Source organism: Leptidea sinapis, chromosome 19, assembly GCF_905404315.1.
Source record: "Leptidea sinapis chromosome 19, ilLepSina1.1, whole genome shotgun sequence".
Classification (NCBI taxonomy): Eukaryota; Metazoa; Arthropoda; class Insecta; order Lepidoptera; family Pieridae; genus Leptidea; species Leptidea sinapis.
Genome location: NC_066283.1, coordinates 1,210,865 through 1,232,054, shown reverse-complemented (window position 1 = coordinate 1,232,054; position 21,190 = coordinate 1,210,865). Strand labels below are relative to the sequence as shown.

Sequence of the window (21,190 nt, the reverse complement as noted above, 5' to 3'; positions counted from 1 at the left end):
AGATGTGACCATTAGACATTAAAGGTTTTTTTTAATTGAAACACCTTAAATATATTTTAGATTTTGCAAGGAAGTGTATGTTGAGATCATTACAATATGAGAAACTTATTGCTGTATGGAACAGGTATTTAAACGGTTGTACCGTTGTGATGCTTATGTTCAACATTTGATAATTTGATATTTTTTTAGGTATCCGCCAATTCAAAAGACATCGAACCAGAGCTGAAAGTGGATACATGGCCCAACAAACTGCTGATGCAGTTGATGCCAAAACAGTTGATCAGCAATATCGGCGGCCAGTATCTGAAAGACAGCAAGTCGGTGCTCTTCCACTTGCAGCAGAACGAGGCCTTGGAAGCTCTCACCAAAGTGATGGTCAACGGGTTTGTAAGTATAGAACAGTGCTTCAAACGCTAATGAACATTACAGTCTAAAGATAATAATTGTGACCACTAACCTTAAATTGCTCACCTCTTTCTGCCTTGGATCTGGTAACACAACTCCTATCTCGATGCGCGGTCTATTCTTAGCCTTACAATCCAATTTGTTACGTATATTAGAGCCATTGTAAAATACTCTATTTGATTGAAAAGAATGGCCGTTGGGTTTCTTGTGTGTTCTCAAGAGCTCAACTTTTTCCAAACATATGGTAAATCAGTAACTTAAAAGTAATATATATATATATATATAGTGACTATTCAATAGCGTTCAGTTTTAGCCTAATTTAATATACAGCAAATTTTCAAAGCACTCACGTACGACACAACAGCCTGTGGGCAAGAGGGGTTTTGAAGAGTGCAATGTGATAGAAACTCTTCTAAGCAGTGGTTTGGAAGCGGACTGTATGACGGTACGGAGACGATAGTCTATTGGCGGCTGTCTCGCCAGATGAGGGTAGATGGAAATTTATTTTGTACATTGATCCACTAACGGCTGTTCCCAATATTCAGTCGATCTCTTACTTGAGATAAAAATCGTAACTATCATGACTTTTCTATCCCAATAAACTTATCGACGGTAACTCACCTTATCACGCTGTCTGTCAATGGGACGACGTATAGCTTACCAGCGATACAAGTTTGTATGGAAATTGTAATTGACGCGTTCCAATGTAAGGCGATAAGAATAAGTTACCGGGTATATTGGGACAGCTTCAGATTATTGACAGCAAATTACTGACAGTAGAAGGTAGTAATGGTAAGGTACTAATCTGTAGATAGTATATTGGCAACGGCCGTAAATAAGTTGTCGTATAATTGCAGGCTGGATGTGTTCACTTCTCACCTATGGCGTCCCCCCCTCAGTGTGATATTAAGGTGCTGATTCTGCTGTACACCCCGGACAAGAAGGCATACCTGGGCTTCATACCGAACAATCAAGCCACCTTCGTGGACAGGCTTAGAAAGGTAACTCTGCCAAGTAATCTATACTAATACATAATTGGAGAGTTGGTATTAATTATGAAGTCGAATTTGATTCAAATAATTGGAGGCCAGTGGGAGCTTCTTTGCACAGGATGCCGGCTAGATTATGGGTACCACAACGGCGCCTATTTCTGCCGTGAGGCAATAATGTGTAGAAATTATTGTGTTTCGGTCTGAAGGGTGCCGTAGCTAGTGAAATTACTGGGCAAATGAGACTTAATATCTTACGTCTCAAGGTCACCGGCGCAATTGTAGTGCCGATCAAATTTTTTGGAGCTTTTAAAGAATCCTGAGCGGCACTGCATTGTCCTGCATCTGTCATTGCATCACCTGAGCGTCTCGTTCCTTATTTTCATTAAAAAAGTGTAAAGATATTATTGCGTGACTTAATGAAACAAAGATTTCCACGATATTATTAACATTCAATTAAGTCATCAAATACTAATAATTTATTTTTGTATATAATATACTATTTAGTATATAGTGTTACGTGTAAAGCACAGAAATATTGTGGCAAGAAGTACTGTGTGGTTCAAATAAGTACCCCCTTGTACAAACATAATGTTCAATGAAAAACTTTATCACGCATTTACACAGAAAAAGTTGCTGAAAACAAAATGTATGCTTAATGTTAATACTTAACTAACTTTATACAAATGAAAGAAATAATATTATATAAATAGTTTAAAAAACACTAAAAAGCACAACATTCTCTTTGGTATTCGATAATTTCCTAATATTCGATATATCGGTTAAAGATAATGGTTGAAATATAAAATTAACATCAATTCGACGATAGATGAAAATTATATAAATTAACAAAAATCTTATTTTGTAAATTGAATAATGGAATAATTTTATCAAATTAATGTATTGTCAGTTGTAACTTTGAACGAAATCTGGCCCTTTAAAGTTGGTCGAAATCGCGCCCAAATGAGTCGGTTACAAACAAACATACATACAGGTGAATCTAATAAAAAGCGTCTAAAAAAGCAATACTTAATGATCTGTGTGGCACTGGTTTTCCAAAACTGCAGTCTACTCATTGAAATTATTATGACGGATAGGTACTCACGTTGTATATTGGAGTCTACTCTCAGTTGTTCAATATCTGTACACATGATGTATAACACGGCAATTTCGAGTTAAAAGTGTAACGTGAAAATAAAAATTGTGTTATCAGGTTATACAACAGCAGAAGATCAGCAAACAACTTCCGGCCCCAGTCAGTGCTGCCAACATTCCCCCCTCCAACATGCAGCCCAGTGAGTACCAACTGCATTAATATAGCAGATTCACTGACCTGTATAAATACCACTGGACAGGGTGTTCCGTATATTTCACAGAAAATTTTTTGTGCCTATTTGAAGCGCCACTCGCGGGTGTCCTAACTAATTTTGACGTATAATACAAATGGCTGCGAAGGAACGTGCAATACTCTGAAGTATTTTTGCATTTTGAATTAATTTCGTTCGTTTTCCGTGTTATTTATACTTCAAGAATCAACTTAATAAAGTACACAATTTGTTTTGTAAATAGTTTCCCACCATCTATCCATGTATGCTGAGGTTGTCATCACTAGTTTTAGTATCGCAGACTCTCGCGACATTGCTAAAAGCGCCAAAATGGCGAATATCAAACAGGCACAAAAGCACTTTGACAGCCGCCAGTCCAGTGGTATATAGTAGAGGTGAGTGGAGCAGATTACATAATTATAATACATATACTTACATAATTATAATACATACATAGATAACTTTTGTTGGAAAATAAATTTTTCTAAATTGGAACTGGGTCATAAGAAATCTGACGTCTAAGAAAAAATTAATGAAAACGTTATCCCAGCAATATACTTTTTTTAAATGATATATTTGCCAATAATAATAGACGTGCATACACATTGGCACGTGGCGGGCGAGGATCGAACTGGGGCTCCGTGATGAGAGTCACCGGCTCTACCTATTGAGATATTTTTACTCAATTGCATTGGTCATACAGACTGACACCGCAACATTTACATCTTTTATCCAAATGCTATTGCTTACGCCGTAATTATTCACATTTAATATCATATAACGCCATCTGGGGGCTGATGTACAATCCGAGCATTGGCATCATCCTGGTCATCGCATTTGGTGCTTAACTAATCTCTGACCGCTTACAAAGCGGAGAGAAGAGGAGATGTCTGCAGTCGGGCGGCCCTTTTCCCCGCACCTTCTCCCTACTTCTCGCACACTCAAAAGCGTCATTGATTCGATTGACTAATCTTGATTGTAAAAGGGCGTTCCTTGCGTATTTTTAACTGACTTTAGTAGTTTAGCGATGTATTTTAACTCAAAAAAAGGAGGACGCTTCAAAAATATTCTTATAGAACTACATTAACTCTTGTATACTTATATAATATAGTCGGTAATAAATTAGATAATTTTTTCACTTTTAGTATTTGTTGTTATTGATGTCGATGTGTTTTATAATATTTTCAGTAAAACTAATCGTCAAACTCTGGAAATAATGTTACATATTCGCCATGCCTGATTCCGTCGATAGTTTGTAATATTGAAGAATTAATTGTCTTTCTTCAACCTCTAATTCCTCTTCCGAGCAGATTAAAATATAACTTTTGTAACGACGTGACGTCTTCCTTTCATAGATATCAGTTAACCGATTGTGAGCTCTCACAGCTCACATCTCCTCCCCGCTACAGTTTGTTAGAATTCTCCGCTTTAGTGGAAACCGGGCCTGAACCCGTTTGAACTTGATTGAGTGGACACCGCTGTCCACGCACGCACCACACTACGTAGTTTTATACTCCGTCTTTCGCATCATCATAGTGCCAAGTGAAGTGCTGGACTGAGGAAAGGGCTTACCAATATAAAACAGATTCCCCGCAACTGCACTTAACCTGGACTTCCAGGCCATCTTTCATTACACAGCTCCCCATTTTAACATGAATAAAATTTTGTTTTGCCTCTACACGAGGCATCCTCAGGAGATGTTGACTCGGCAAATTGTAACACAAGACTCGCACACATTTGGATAATTATGGATTGCTGCAAAATATCGCCTAATTCAGTAAATTTTCTACATGTTTTGTTAATTTTATTATAATTTAAATTTACCAGGTGGGGCTGGTGGGATCGCGATGGGAATGAACCCAGGACTGTCCTCGCAACAACACCAACAGCATCCTCAACATGCGCAGGTTATATATATTTATAATACATCATCATAACATATTTTATGAGGGGATAAATTATATTATAATACAGGATAAATTTTGCAATTGCCGTTTATTACTGTTCTGAAAAATTCAAACATTGATCTAGCAGATAAGGCTAAATATATTTATTTAATCGAAGTATTTATCCTTATTACTTATTATCTGCCATGAGAATGTCATTTATGGCTTTGCGGTGTAAATCTGGAGATCTCAACTCAACTGTTTGAGAAGAAAATTTTAAATGACAGAAGATGTATGTTGCCTTATTCTTAATTCTAATTTAAATATTTTTATTGAAAATAGGATTTAAAATCACTTTTTGAACGTCAAAAACTACCACCCATTCAAAAAAGTAATGCCTCAGACCTGAAAAGACCAGAAAAACGGACGCAAATAACTCAGCGGGGTTTTTTTGACATAAATAAATGTCGTTTAATGTATATATGTAATTTAATATATGGTACAATATTTTTTTTATTTAATTGCCTGTGGGTGGTCGCTTCATTTCCAATATGTGGTATCATTAAGAAAGTCAAATACAAATACAAATATTTTTATTTTGTCTCAAAAGAAAAACGTATTATACAAAAAAGCCATGTACATGCTACTACATACTCATAATACCTACTACACAACATTATACATCACAACCTTTAGATACAAACATTAAGAAGAAGCCTATATACTTGTTTGGTAAGTGCATCTAGACAAGTAGGTACGAAGTTTTTATTGCTAAGACTTCTTAAAGAACCTAGGCACATACAGACAGTAGGTTTTATGTGAAGCAGACATAAAAGCTGGTGCCTTCCCAGAAAATTGATATTTTGCTGGAGTGATAGGTATGTAGTCTACATTATGACAACAATCTACTAGTACATGGCTGAGCTCTAACTCCTAACTAAGTTTCCCTGTGTTTAGGATAATAGTACTCCCCGTGTATCGGTCTGTTATTCCATAGTTCAAGAATGTGTATGTCTGACTATTATAATGCACAAAATGAGTAGTAGTTTAATAATTTTGAGAGGAAAAATAAATAAGTAATATAATATAGTATATAATTAATTTAAAGGTATGAGTAGTAATGAGTAAATATGTAGGTCGGTATGTATACCACCAGATAATTATGTACATACTAGTGAAGGTATATGATTGTATATTTCTTTATATGTATGCAATATAGATAGATATAATATTTTCTAAAAGAATATGTGCTTATTTGCTAATAAGTGACGTAAGGTATCTAAATTATTACCTAGTTTTAAATTAAACAAGTTTAAATGTATCCTAAACCTATTGAAATATAAGTATTAATAAATAATATCGTATATTAATTATTTAGGTCAACTGATGTAATGTAAATGATACGTGTAATGTGATATTTAATTAAAGCAGAATTACTTTCGGTACATACCTAGACCATTTCGCCAGTTGGGTAGTTAGGTAGCTAACCTGATTCACATATTTGGTTTGTTACACTTAATTAAATAACAGGATGTCTACCAATTGAAAATCAAACACACTACATTATTACCACAGTTTCTAATAAAAATGGTAATCATTGCACAAATTAAATTGTGCTTCGCTGTTGTATTAAAATTACATGTACCCTCAATAAAACAATAAGTGAGTTGATACCGACATGAATCAACACAGTACTAGCAGCTACTAGATGCGACAAGATGCAGTTATAAGTTGTATATTACTAATATATTTATATTTTTTTTTGTGGTGGATTTTATTTATTGATCCTAAAGTAGTTTAACTTACTAAGAAGAGTCATGTTATATTTTAAATGTATTACGTTATAATTTCTAACAATTCTTCAGTTTCTCTATAGTCTTTTGTTAGAAACCAGTTTTGAACTTCATGTTTGAGTTTATTTGTGGTCATTTCAAAAATATTTAGATCTTTATTTATTTTATTATATAGAGAATTTGATAAGAAAGGGATTTGTTTATTAGTAAATTTTGTTTTGTTTGATGGTATTTGACAGACATTATGCCGGAGCCTTTTTTGCTTAATTTGTTCGCATATTGTTATATGGGAGTTCATTATGTTTATATAGAAGCACATGTAAAATATACAACTGTCTCACGCTCATTAGCCTATTTTCACGATACAGCTGCTTTGTGGGATGCCTAAAACGTTTAAAAAACATTACTTTAAGTATGCATCTTTGGGCCCGTTCTATACTTATTAGGTGTGATTTCGGGACTCCTCCCCATACCGGTAGGCAATATATTAATAGCGATTGTACCAGGGACACATAAATGTTTTTTATAAGTTCCGGATCTGTGACATGTCGTAAGCTTTTAAAAATATATATTAGTTTCCTAATTCTGCTTGTCTGGTTATCGATATGTATGTCCCATCTCAGGTGTCTGTCTAGATAGACTCCTAGGTATTTAATATGGTCAGCTTTTTGGATATTTGGAAAGTTGTAATAGTCAGATCGACCAGGAAAATGCATACATGAATGTATTTTAATCTGATAGTCCTGATCAGGATTGTTTCTGGTTGAAATTGAGAAGGGGACATACTTCGTTTTATTTACATTTAGGGTCAATATGTTGCGTTTTAGCCAATTAGATACTTTGCATAACCCTCTTTCTGCTATTTCCTTAACGTCTGTCGATGTACTTCCTGAAAATATTAATGCAGTGTCGTCTGCATATGTTGACATGACAGTGTTAGGTAATTGCATGTTACAGAGCTCGTTAATATATATAGTGAAGAGCGTTGGCCCGAGTATGCTTCCTTGCGGAACTCCACAGTCAACATAGACCTCGTCACTTAGATATTGGTCAATTTTAACCGCTTGTTTGTGTTTTGTAAGGTAGCTTTCAAAAAGTTTAATCTGAAAACCCCTTATACCGAGTTGCTCTAGTTTATGTAAAAGGTTGGGTGCAGAGACAGTGTCGAATGCCTTCGTGAGATCTAGGAAAACGCCCAAACACTTTTTACCTGAATCCAGGTTATTAACTAAATCATATGTTATTTTTGTTACTGCGGTAAAAGTTGATTTTTGGGCCGGAAACCAAACTGATTATTCGATAACAAGTTTTTACTCTCTAGGTATATCACCAATTTTTTGTTTATGATCTTTTCTATAATCTTGGATAGTGCAGGAAGTAAAGAAATTAGGCGATAGTTCGAAGCACTATCTCTATCTCCACCTTTATAAATGGGACATATAATAGATTTTTTCAATGCAGTGGGGAAAACTCCTGTCAAGAAACAAGTATTGCAAATGTGTGTAATGGGTTTGCATATAGCAAATTTAGTATTCTTATAAAAGTCGTTTGATATTCCGTCCCATCCTGGAGCGCTTTGAGATTTGAGTGAATTAATTGTGATGATAATTTCGGATTCATTTACAAGAAAGAGAGCAAACGATGATTCAGGAGTTTTAGTAGATTTTTCATTGTCTTTTTTCACCATTAATTCTGCTGAGAGACTAGCAGATATATCTGCTGCAGGTGAGGATCCTACCGTGGCGAAGTATTTGTTTACAATATTTACAGAATAGATTGGAGAAGATGATAAGCTTAATAGTTCCTTACATTCGTTAGTTTTACCACTACCAATATTGCAAATTCGTTTTATATTATCCCACATATCTTTAGTTTTATGTACGGAATTATTTAGTAATTGCCTATCGTATTTCCGTTTGGCTGCTTTGAGAATAGAGTTACACATGTTTCGGTAAAGTCTGTAAGTTTTTTGCAATTCAATATTATTAGGAGCTTTACGACACTTTTTATGCAGATTGTCTCGCTTCCTGATTGATCTTATTAGCCCTGGGGTTATCCAGGGCTTTATTTTTCTTTTAGCGCTTGCAACTCTCTTTACCACAGTATGTTGTTTGATTACATTTGCTAAGTAGCTGAAAAACATATTCGTTGCTATATTAGCATCTGCAGAATCAGTAATGACATGCCAGTCCGTGGTTAGTAGCTCTGCTAGTGCAGCTTCATAATTAATTCCTTTTACAGATTTATATTCAATATTATGCCGCATAATAGTTTTTGAGATGTTAAGTAGGACTGACGCATGATCCGTAATGTCTGTCTTAATCACAGCCACAATATTGTCACGTCGAGTTTTAAGCAAAATGTGATCTAAGCAGCTGTTGTTTCTGGTTGAAAATGTATGTCCTGGTAGAATACCATGGCTAGCAACTAGGGATAAAAATTCGTCCGATTGTCCTTTGGTAGTGATATTATCAGGACTGATATTTATATTGATGTCCCCTACAATAATTATATTGTTATACATTTTATGCTGTTTCAATAATGCATCCAGTGATGAAATGAAATTGCTTGTATCTCTGAAAGCTGGCGGCCTATAGATACAGATTATGCATGTATCACCAGATGTAAGAGTCAGCGGTTCGCCTCAATGAGATGGGGCTCGCTTACTGAAAAAGACAATTCACTTTAACGTACGTCACTAGTCCGTCATTTTGGTTTAGTAGTCGTGATGTCTTGTACGATTTATATCCAGAAAGCACTGGGTTTGTCCTATCACTACAAAGCCAGCACTCTGTAAGTATGATGATATCAATACTTAACTTCATTCTTGTTAACAAAACATTTAGTTCATCAATATTCCTATATATGCTTCTAATATTTTGTGTCATTAGAGTCAGTGAGTCGTTCTTGCCTTGTGTGAAATACCGATTAGAATCCTCTGCATTCTCAATAATAACGGCCTTGAATATTGACAAATGGTCAATGTCCAAGGCCAAGTCAACTACGTCTGAGGACATAATTAAGTTATAACAGCTGGCATTAAGACCTCTGCCATTGTGATACAGAGGATGCTGAGGAGACCGTACTCGGTGCCATCTAAATGGCTGAACATCTTATCATTTGGGTATCTGACCTTGAGTTGTACATAGTATAGATATATATTTTTCATAATATTGGAAATACTTATATTAATACTAAAACGTGTAATATTAAAAAATGTAAAGACTACTATACTTATATCAATACTATAAATAAAACTATAATATATGACAGGTTGAGTAATTAGATATCCTACGTATGTTTTGGATTTACAGGCTAGTCACAAGATAGATCACTTATTGCCAGTCTCCTTTAGAGAGTCTAGCTGCTGGGTGCTGCGTAAGAGGATAGCAGTTGACTCTTCAGTTTTCTTAATGAAAACTTTAACATTCTTCACCCAACAGAATTTACAGTTCTCTGTTTTTGCCAACATTCGAGCCTGATAATACAATTGCTTAGCATTAGGTGTTAAGAGCTCAGACATATATATTATAGAACCAGTCTTACTTGGCACTCCTATAGCATCTGCGTTGAGTTTACTGTCTGTATGGGCCTTGTTGTATTTTTTAAAAGATGAAAGGAACTTTTCTTTTTTGGTGCTGCTGTTAAATTCTGCAATTATATGCATTTTTTCCTTGTTTTTGTTGTGTAAACGGTGGGCAGTTCTTATGTCTCCATCATGGATACTCTCTTAAATTTTGGATCCAATGCTTTTAACGACTTGTAGTATATCTTCGTCTGGAGTCACAGGAACGTTTCGTATTTTGACATGATTCAACCTCTGCAGCCTTTGAATGTTTTCCAACTGTCCCTGCATATATTGTATGATAGTGACGTTTTTTTTTGTTTATCTTTTGTAAATCTTCTACTTTAGTGGCAAGTTCTTGAAATTTAATTTCATTTGCTGCATCCCGCGTCGCCATCTCCATCTTTAGTTCATCGAACTTGGAAGTAAATTGTTCTCGCATTTTTTTAAATTGAGAATTCATATCTGCTGTAAGGGTCTCTATTGCTTCTAGGACGGGTTCAGCTTTCCTTTTGCGTGTAACGTGTATAGGTTTATCTTTAATTGAGACTGTCTCAGTGAGGTCACTTAGTGATGACGATTTTACCGGAGAACGAAGCATTATAATTGGTTTAATGTCACTTCTAGACTTCAGTATATCAACGGTATATCTTTGGTCGGCTTAAGCAAAGCGGCGGAACGCTTCACAACTTAAAACACGTCTTCACCAAACGAGAACGGGGGGATTATAAAGTCATCTATGTTGTTTAAGAGTTCCTATGAATTTCTTAATACATTTGTTTTGTTTAACCGAGTAATAGGCATAACAAGTTTATGTTTGTTCATAGTGTTAACAGAATCAATAATATAAGAAACTACACGACAATTTTCTATTAATAATGTTGCGCCCATTATTACTGTTCAATTTCATTGCACATATGACGATGACGTCACATATGGCCGAATCTTAATAGGCACAGCTTATACAAGCATAGTCTTCTCAAATCCTTTTATAGAGAACTGGTTTGCTAGGACGACGGTTATCTTTACGGCCTTTTGTGTGAATATGATTTAATAATAATACAATCTTTTTATATTGTAACGCCGTTCCGGACTAACACCGCACATAGTAGTAATAATACAGACTTTGATTTGATCACAGAATATGATGATGAGCGGTATGGGTGGGCAGGTTGCCCAAGTGTCACAAGTCGGGCAAGGTGGAAAGGGTCCCAGGCCGGTCAGCCAGCTTGATGGGCTGGAAGCCGCCAGGCAACAGAACCTGGAGAAGATACAGCATCTGCAGCAGACTTTGGAAGCAGCTCACCAGCAGGAAGCGCAGTTCAAGTCCCAGATGGACATCATGTCACACCTACACGTGGCTCAACAACAGGAGCAGCATTACAAACAGCTGGAAGTAAGTTGGTGCTACAACTATTTAATACACCGCATGCATGATCGTGCTAGAGACCAGTCGAGGAAGTCAATTTTATTATACATTACTAGGGCTTCTAATCCCGCGGCCTGAATTTAGTCTCGGTATTTTCGGGATCCCGCATATTTAAAATATGCACATTTAAGGCAAATAAATACATAACAATGAATTAATCAACTCCACATTAATTTACGTACATATTACTATTAAAATGAGATCAATCAAATTATACCGCTTTTTTCACAAAAAAAACAATAACAAATTCTGAATAAAAACAAATCAAAACAAAACAAATCGTTTACAAAAAAAATACACAAATTAAATTAAAAAATTAACCGAAATAAACACATTTTAAAGTAAAGAATGATTACTTAATTATTAAGTTTGTCAGCTTTTAATTTTAAGTGACCTTTTCACTTCACAAAGGAAACGCAACATGTCCAAACTGTCGTTTGCTAAATTACTACCTTGCCAAATTACCTTGAAAATGCCCTTTATGCCTCCACACTTGTGGGCGCTTTTTTTCAGTCCCGCAATTCCCGCGCCCTTAACCCCGCATCACGCGGGATTGGAAAATGGCGCGGGATCCCTATACATTACGGCCATTATTCATGTTTGATTTCAGGAACAACGGAAACACCAACTGCAACAGATGCAGCAGCTACGCGGAGCTGGTGTTGGTGTGGGTGTGGGTGTAGGTGTGGGTAACGCCCATCAGCCTCGCATCATGCGTCCGATGATGCCCACCAACCCAGGACTTAGGCACTTGTTGCAACAGGTACGACTGAAGCTTGAGGAAAATTCTAGAACTTCTAGATAGCGGTAATGTTAATGCATAGATATAACAAGCATAAGAGTTTCAAACGTAGGTCTCATAGTGAAGGACTGAGTGCCATTAGATCCTAGTTGTACCGTGGACCGTGGTACGCTGCGGCTTCAGCGAAGGACCGCCGGCGCGTTCAGATTGCGTCCGCGATAGTAGATGCGTGTGCGGTTGCGATAAGCGGCCATTTATTTTGTACTGGTTCGGTAATACCACCGGGCGTCGCGTACACTACAAGTACCCTACATGGGCAATTACTAGTTTTCTTACCTTACCGATCTGTTATACCCCGGTCATGTAGGTATTAATGCTGACCTAATCGCTATTCCATCTCAATCAGCATTCATGAGTCAGTATATAAGCCCTAGCTGCTCGCGGGCAGCCAGTTCGTGCTCGCTCCTCATAAGTTACGGTTCTGCCCAAGGGTCTCTAAAATTATTATTGTATTATCAAGTCTTCATATTCCTTATAATATATTATATTTCTGTGTTCTAAATAAATGTTTTTTTAAAAAGCGAACTCAAAAGAGACCCATAACAGATCGTTACTTTAGTCATCTTCCGCATGAAGTTACATTTCTTGTTCAGATACTCTGAATTTACCAGTCGGAGGCTCCTTCGCACATAATGCTGGCTAGATTGGGGGGTACCACAACGGCGCCTATTTCTTCCGTGAAGCAGTAATGTGTAAGCATTACTGTGTTTCGGTTTGACGGGCGCCTTAGCTATTACTGGGCAAATGAGACTTAACATCTTATATCTCAAGGTGACGGGAATCCTGAGCGGCACTGCATTGTAATGGGCAGGGCGTCTTAATTACCATCAGCTGAACGTCCTACTCGTCTCGTCCCTTATTTTCATTAAAAAAATCGTCTCCAAACTTAGTTCGCTAACTATATATCCGCCGGTAGCGGTGTACGCACTATCGACGACACTAACGTACCGCAAACGAATTCGCACGCACACTGTACGCCCCATGCACGACACCGCAGACGCAATGTGGACGTTCTGGTTTGTCCTTCGCTGTAAGTCATTTTGTTATGTGTTACTACTAAGACCATATTGTCACTATTGGGTAGATTTTGGCACTTGACAACAGTTCCCACTAAAGTGGTAGTTTTAATATTTAGTTGCATTTAGATACCTACTACGTAGAAATAAAACAGATAACACAAATTTATAGAAATATTTTTTAGAGATAGTATTTCCCTGCTAAAAAGTTGGTAAAAAAAGGTTTGTGTTTCCTGACTTGACATTCTCACCATGTGCCACGTACTTTAATTATGTAGCATTTATAAGTACGTGGTACAAGTTACTGAAATGTATATATTATACTACATATATAAAATACTACATGATAACACACTTTTCTGACTTTCTTAAAACAGTTACTTGAGGCTATGAAATCTTGTTATTTGGACTATAATGGGGTAGATATAGATACCATTAGATATTAATCGGTAATATTATTGCAACTGTCAAAAGACATCACAATTTAAATTTACAAGAATCGGTAAGTACTATTTTAGTTGGAAGGCCGCCATATACAGGATGATTTTTTTAAGTGGGCATGCATGGCCAAATCAGAAAATATTAGGATTTATGTCTCGGGCCCGATTTGAAGAAATCTAAAACTGCATCATTGGAATTTAGAAAAATCAATATTCCTAGCCAGGGATTGAACCCGTTGATTTGGAAAAAAAACTAAACATTTTATTACATTATTTATGCTATTTATAACCTTAAAAAACCTAAAAAAGGTCCTAGGTCCTATAGAAACATTAAGAGCAATTTTAATAACTAAACATCTTGACTGTTGCCTCTCAATATATTCTTGTTAATGTTATTTTTGTACATAGGCACATTAGCGACGTTTTTACCGGCTGTGATAATCATAACCTTAAAACCAGAAAAGAACATAAACTTGTTACGCCTACTGTTCGGCTAAGTCGAGTAAGTAAGTCTTTTGTGGGGCCATTTATATTAACAATATAAATAAATAATCCCAGAAAATATTCAAAACAAAATACGAAATTGAAAAGAATTGTTAGCATACATTTATGTGGCAAAGAATACTATAACATAAATTACTTTTTTAATGATATGACAGATTGGGAATGTAACAACCGCCGTCAGGTTATTTAAATCACAATAAATTTGATTTGAAAGATAGAAGAAGCCTGCTGAGTTTCTTAGGCTTAGATTTTCGAAAATTCGATAATGTCTCTTATAAGACATGAATTCTGGCAAGTAATGGCAAACTTAAAAAAAAAACTGTTTCATTTTATAATATATAACTGTTTGCGAGCTGTTTCGTATTTACATATTTGAATAATTTATAAAAGCAAACCCTACTTGAAACTTGTGATTCGAAAATAGATTAAACCAACGATTTCATCTATAACTGGAAGCATATTTATTAGCATATTTCAATTGGAAAAGAGCTACTCGCTTTGGTATGGAACTAAAAAAAAATCCTCAACGTGATTGCTAAGCGTCTCCAAAAATTTTTTGCAAACTTAAATAAGGAGGGTAGCATTTTAGAAATTACCATTCGTTGTTTCTTTCCAGAATATATTCCTTATTAGCGACACTCTCGAATGGTGTAATAATGCAGTGTGTGTCATTTTCAAAATAGGATCGATTACTGGCAAGGAAAATTCAATTCAAAAATTCTATAATGAATAAATAATTAATTAGAGAAAATAAAAATATACTAAATGACATAACCTAATAACAATGTAACTTCAAAAAATGTATTACAATTATTAACATTAAACACTTATTCTAATTTCTACAAACTTATTATATTAAATTGAAAAGAAACAAAGCTAGTTCTTACAGCATACTTATTTACATGTAGGTACCCTTCCATTCATTTAGATCCGGCTTTAAATATTTGATACAAAGCTAAATGCGCCGCCGTGACATGACGCTCAGCGGAACGACCACCCGTCCGCCCCTCTCTCACGTTTATGAATGTGTGTAGTGTTATGACGTCAGAGCGGTCAGAGAGAATAAATTTCGGAAACTATGCGTTGTAATAAAAAATATTACCCATTTATTTTGTAATTAATAAAAATAGTTAAAAAAAAAACTAACAAACATGTTTTGGTTGAAAAGATAATGGTTATAAAGATAATTCTTGCCTTATCGAAGATAGATGAAAAAATTACATAAATTAACAAAAATCTTATTTTGCAAATTGAAAAATCGAGTAATTTTTTTTAATGTATTGTTATCGGTCTTCGATAAAATTACTAAGTTTGAACGAAATCTGGCCGCTGAAAGTGGGTCAAAATCGTGCCCAAATGAGTCGGCTACAAACATACATACAGGTGAAGCTAATAAAAAGCGTGTAAAAATTTATAGCGATATTCCTCGTTGTGATGTAGCTCAGAATTTTGAGTTTTCAAGAATCTTGAGCAGTGAGTTGCACCTTGTTATTAACAGTTAATCACAAACCAGGTGAATGGCTAGCTTGTCTTGCTACTATTGAATAAAAGAAAGGTTGCTGTTTCCCCATTTTTTCTATTCCATTAAAATTAACGCCATCTCATTGAAACACTGAAATGAAACAACGATATTTATTCAGCACTTGGGTATTTATACACACTTGTCAAAAATTATAAACAAATTTAAATCAAAATTAAATTACTTATTATGTTATTTTGACAGTATGCATCTCTCCCTGCGCTTCGCCAAGTAACCACGCGCTTTTGTCATTTAGGAAATCATACACAGTGAGATAAGCCTTTTTATTAAAAATATTCTTGATTACGGATTAAAATCTGTTAAGGGGCAATTCTTGAAGGCAAATTGGTATTTTATTATAAATGAGGACACCCACAAATGAAGAAAGAGTACATCTTTGAGGACGATGACAATCAAAACACAATTTATGTTTGTGTCTTGTGTTGAATGTGTGAATGTCACTTCTCTTTTCAAAACAAATTTTATTTCTGACGCACGTGCATTACATTGACATAAATATATTGAGAGGCAACCGTTAAAATATGTACGTCCTAAAAAAAACTCCCTTAGGGAAAATCTAGAACGTAGCTGTTAAATTGATCGTACCGCCCGTTCTTGCAAAACAAAGATTCCGTTAATATTTGCCACATTTCCCCAAAGCAGAATACCATAAGACATGATACTATGAAAATAGCCAAAGTACATCAATAGGGCTGTTTCATTTCAATGTTCATAGATTTCCCTTTTATTAAATGATCACATATCAATATTTTGAATATAACAATCATATCAACGTATTAAATAAGTATCTTACAGGATGATTTTATTAACGCCGAGCAAGAAGTAATAATTAGTAATCAGAGCAATTATCATTATTAATAAAATAGTTAAAAATAATATTTCTGTTCTTACTAATACTATCTGAATATATTGTATGTACACTCAAGAAGGTGTTATTATTTTTTGGGATATTTCAAATCTTATGCCATTGGCTATACTTTAAGACCACATGCTTGTCTTCCGTTGAGCTAATAAAACACGCCAGTTTAACCTACAGATATAAAATCACCCTGTATGATGAATAGGTAATGTTAAAACTAAATAGCTCCACATTGCTTGTTCACGAAGCCATTCAATAGTTTAGCTCATGAGAGTTATTGTATCTATAATATCATTGCTTCGGCTACCATTAACGGTGATTTGAATTTAATTAAACACTTCTAAATAAATGTACGCATCTCTTGTGGTTGTTTACGCATACATACAGTCAAAAGGCAAAAATACTATGGAAAAATTGAACCAATTTCTTTTATTTAACCACAGGAAATATTTAGTTATATCATAATGTTTTTATATACTTACGTGATTTTTTTTTATTATTCGGGAAAGGAAATAAGAAGCGTATATTATTAAGTATCAATTAATAAAATCATATTGCGATATGAAGCAGTACAATATAACAACAAGCACTTCAAACAACACACTCATGATTACTGAGCTGTGACGTCAGATCAAATTATTGGTGTTTAAGTGAACATGGCTCGCTGCCTTTAATGGTAACATTTTTGTTTTTTTAACACTGTCTATATGGCCAGCTGGGGATCTAAGGACCAACTGAGCTAACCGCTCGAGTCACGTATCGTCATAAAATATTGTATGCTTTGTTTGTTTTGATTTTAGAGCAATGTTTCTTGTCCCAAATAATAAATTGTATTTTTTCCCAAAAAAAAATTTAGTAGACTTGTAATCGCGATTAAATTCATGTTGATGAGATGTTGTTTTTAATTTATTTGTTTGATAATGAGTTTTGGTTTGAACTGATGACCTCGATTTGCCAAATTTTTCAATAAAAAGGACATATGCGTACTCCACAATAGATGCGTACCTAGTTACCTACACAAAGGTAAATATTACAATATTAAACTTGTGATAACTAGTTATTGTAGTATATGAAATTATTTATCCCACTCACCACATAGTCATACGAATTAAACTGCAACAATTTGCTAGTCGTCCGAACGCACTAATATCTGGGCTGAAAGTTTTAAAAAGTACAGGGCTAACACTGATTCTGGGGTGGGCTGGGATAAATAATTTAATATACTATAATAATAATATATTTCATATACTACTTTTTGGGTAGAGGAATAATATGACTGCTGTATACAATGCTTAATCATTTTCATCTTAGCTAGCTGTACGCTGTGAACGACGAAGAACTTTCGTAATATTTGAAGATTATGTTTTTATGCTAATTGCTATATTGAAATGAGAATATCTATCCTTTAGAAAATAGACTGCATAATAATCATCTCCCTGAAAAGGGTTTGCGACGAGTTCCGCCTTCAGAAGTGTTAACATAACTGGCAATGTTCTAGCAACAGCAAGCGCCGCGCGGGCCCCGCCCCCACATGTGAACACGCACGCACGCTCACGCACTCACGCGCACGCATAAGTAATGCTTACATTTATTACTAACATTAGTTACGCGCTTACACGACGATATCGCAATCATCAATTGTCTATAATATGTCCTGCCCAAACGTTGCTTAAACGAGAATACGAACAATTTATTTTTGATCATTGCGCAATACGTGTGTTGACGCACTGCACGTAGCCAAAGACAGACACAGATGGCGAACTATTGTCAAAAAGTCGATTCCTCAGAGAAATCAGGACTCCCAGCAATGAGGATAACGACGTAATGAGGGGGGTGTTAGCTATAGTTTTCCGTGGTTGTTTGAATGGAGAGTATAGTATAGATAGGAAACAATAGAACTATTTTATATCTTTAAACATATTTGTCATGTAGAGAGTTAATAAAGACAAAATGAAGTCACAGATTATGCAACTGCAATCTGACTTCGATCAAGTATATGTACTTAGCTGATTCAGAGTTCCATACCAGTAGAGCACAAGAAAATGACATGTGTCAACTGAATCGTCCCTTCCTCTGCTTACTACCCGGGAATACAAAATAATCACAAAGTCGTTAAAATATTTTTTCATTGCCATTCCTAGAAGGAAAGATTACCCCTCTCCAGAGTTAAGTATGTATACTATACATTTTCAGCCAACTAAATATTGTATGCGACATGTTGTATAACTAGGTCAAAAGAGCGCGTTACATACGTAGGTATAAATTCAATAAAACCTTATTATTTTTGACGACCTTATAAACATTCTGACATTGAAATTGGGCATACACTCGTGTAAGCGCGCTATGAGTACCTATACCTATATACATGATGGCCATATACTATTAAAATATCAATTTGAATGAATAAAAATATTTTCAAAATATATTTACGTTTTATATAATAGTAGATGTCCATCGTGTTGATTTTTTGTATTGCTTTTCTGCATTTTTTATTATTTATATATCAAATAATTAACATGAAAATTGCTTTTACTAAAATTGTGAGTAAAAAAAATTGCAGATTGGCAACAAAATTAGATTACTGATTGATTGCAAAACTGTACCTACAGCCCTTAACATGTCATATCACAGTCATGTCACATTGTGCAGCAACTAACACGCAATTAATTGCATGATTTAAGATTTTAGATATTTTTATAATATATTAGTTATACAAATAAATAGTGCAACAATTTGCTCGTCGTCCGACAGCACTAATATCTGGGTTGAAAGTTTTAAAAAGTACAGGGCGAACACCAATTCTGGGGTGCGATGGGATAAATAATTTTATATATTTTGACGCTGATGATTTCCCAAAAAAAAATGTAATATAATAATCTTTAAGTTAAGTTATTATTGACTTTATTATTTAAAATACATACCGATTATAGCCGATACACGACTAAAATTAATTTCCTCCGTAGACAAAAAAAACACCAACATAGTCTCATGTGTGTATCTAGCGTTGCGGTGAAAGAACACAGAGGTTAAGTCACGCCATCTCAATCTACTACACGGCCACGTGATAACTGGACTTCACTGGAATATGAATCCCCCTCCCGTTCCCCTTTCACCCCCACGCGATCATCCTGTAGCGTTAGTACAGTTTGCAGTTTCATTACCTGTATATCACTGCTTTGTTTTGAAGTTTTCATTGTTACGTTTTGACTTTGGTTGTTAATAGTTCTGTTGTTTCTGTTATTCTTTGTCGCTATAATAGTAGTTCCAGAATAAAATACTTTTCTTACTTAATCCAGATTTCCTCATTAATTTTTCATCATTATAATAATGAGAATAAGCATCACAACACAACACCATTACATTCCTACTATTATTATAAATGTGAATGTATGTTTGTTTGTTACGCTTTTAAAAATCAATGGATCCCGCGAGATTTATGAAAAATTTAAATTCACGTCGATGAGCTATAACTATGTATATCAATAATAGATCTATGTTGGGAACGGGAGCGAAAACGGGAACCGGAACTAGAATGGGAATGGAACATAAGATAATCTTTAATTCCAAATTTGCTTATTATTTTTTTAAAACTGAAAAAATAAATCGTTGTTTATTTATTAATAATATTATCCTAGTGATTCTTGTTTTTCACACCGTAACAAGGTGACGACGTGACGTCATCGGCGTGAGGTCCAGAGATAATGTAACCGGGTAGTATGTTGAATGTATGCCTTTAACCCTCGACGTGACTTGTTGCAGATCGTTGCAGACAATTAATATTTTATACTTTATCTTTTAGACTAATGCAGTTTATAGTTTGATTACATAAAGTCATTCAAACACATATCAAATAAAGTTGACTAGTGTGACTTCACGTCTGCATAGCGTAAATATATGCGCTAAGTACAGACAGCAAATAAATTATGTTGGTTGTTTTGAAGTTAAATTTAATAATTTTGATACTATTTGGGATACTTTTAAGTGTAGATCTATGCTTTATCTATCTGAGTTGACGTTGTGGTTTAAGAAAAGAATTCGTATTTATTTTATCTATGTATAATGAACATGTTTATTCAATATCGTAGATTTGATTCCCGCAACAATATGTTCTTACACTCTTATTATTCTTAAAATATTAATATTACGAATAATGTTAACAGAAGTATTTCTGAATATAATAAAAATGGCTGTAATGAGATGGTAATTAATATCTCAGTCAATTTCTCACTTAACAATATACGGGTTGTTTTACTTTGTATTGAAATAAAAGTTATGCTGCAACTTTCATTCCGGGCCTTTTTTTCACTGGGGGCCTAATCCTATTCGCGTATAATTTTACCAATCCTTTACAGCATCATTATGTTATAATGTTGTTATGATTAAAACAGCTAAAGCAATGAATGGATTAATTGGAAAAATTTATCCATAGACAAGTTACGGGGAGAATTCTGTATTATTAATGTGTATTTTTGTAACTAGCAACCCCTAGCAACGTACAGAGCGAGCGGGGGCGGCGTGCGGCCAGCGACGCAGGCGCAGCAGTTCGACGACACTTACAACGATTTTATGTAGACGACCACAGACCATTTGACATTGTAATTAATTGAATCATTAAGAATTAAATGAGTTTACTATTA

General features: G+C 34.9%; 1 protein-coding gene across 14 annotated transcripts in view; it reads left to right on the top strand.

Moving 5' to 3' along the window:
* The window catches only part of LOC126969891 (mediator of RNA polymerase II transcription subunit 25-like), a 36,608-nt gene extending 15,418 nt beyond the window's left edge, over nt 1-21,190 (top strand). For 13 of the 14 annotated variants that reach the window (XM_050815492.1, XM_050815505.1, XM_050815504.1 and 10 more), the window contains 7 exons: nt 190-387; nt 1,263-1,406; nt 2,608-2,689; nt 4,547-4,626; nt 11,105-11,359; nt 12,003-12,155; nt 21,033-21,190. In XM_050815492.1, the coding sequence (XP_050671449.1) occupies nt 190-387; nt 1,263-1,406; nt 2,608-2,689; nt 4,547-4,626; nt 11,105-11,359; nt 12,003-12,155; nt 21,033-21,125 (1,005 nt within the window). In that variant the 3' untranslated portion in view covers nt 21,126-21,190. Of the gene's footprint in view, nt 1-189; nt 388-1,262; nt 1,407-2,607; nt 2,690-4,546; nt 4,627-11,104; nt 11,360-12,002; nt 12,156-18,051; nt 18,378-21,032 lie in introns of those variants that run through there. The other variant, XM_050815493.1, reaches the window with a different exon arrangement.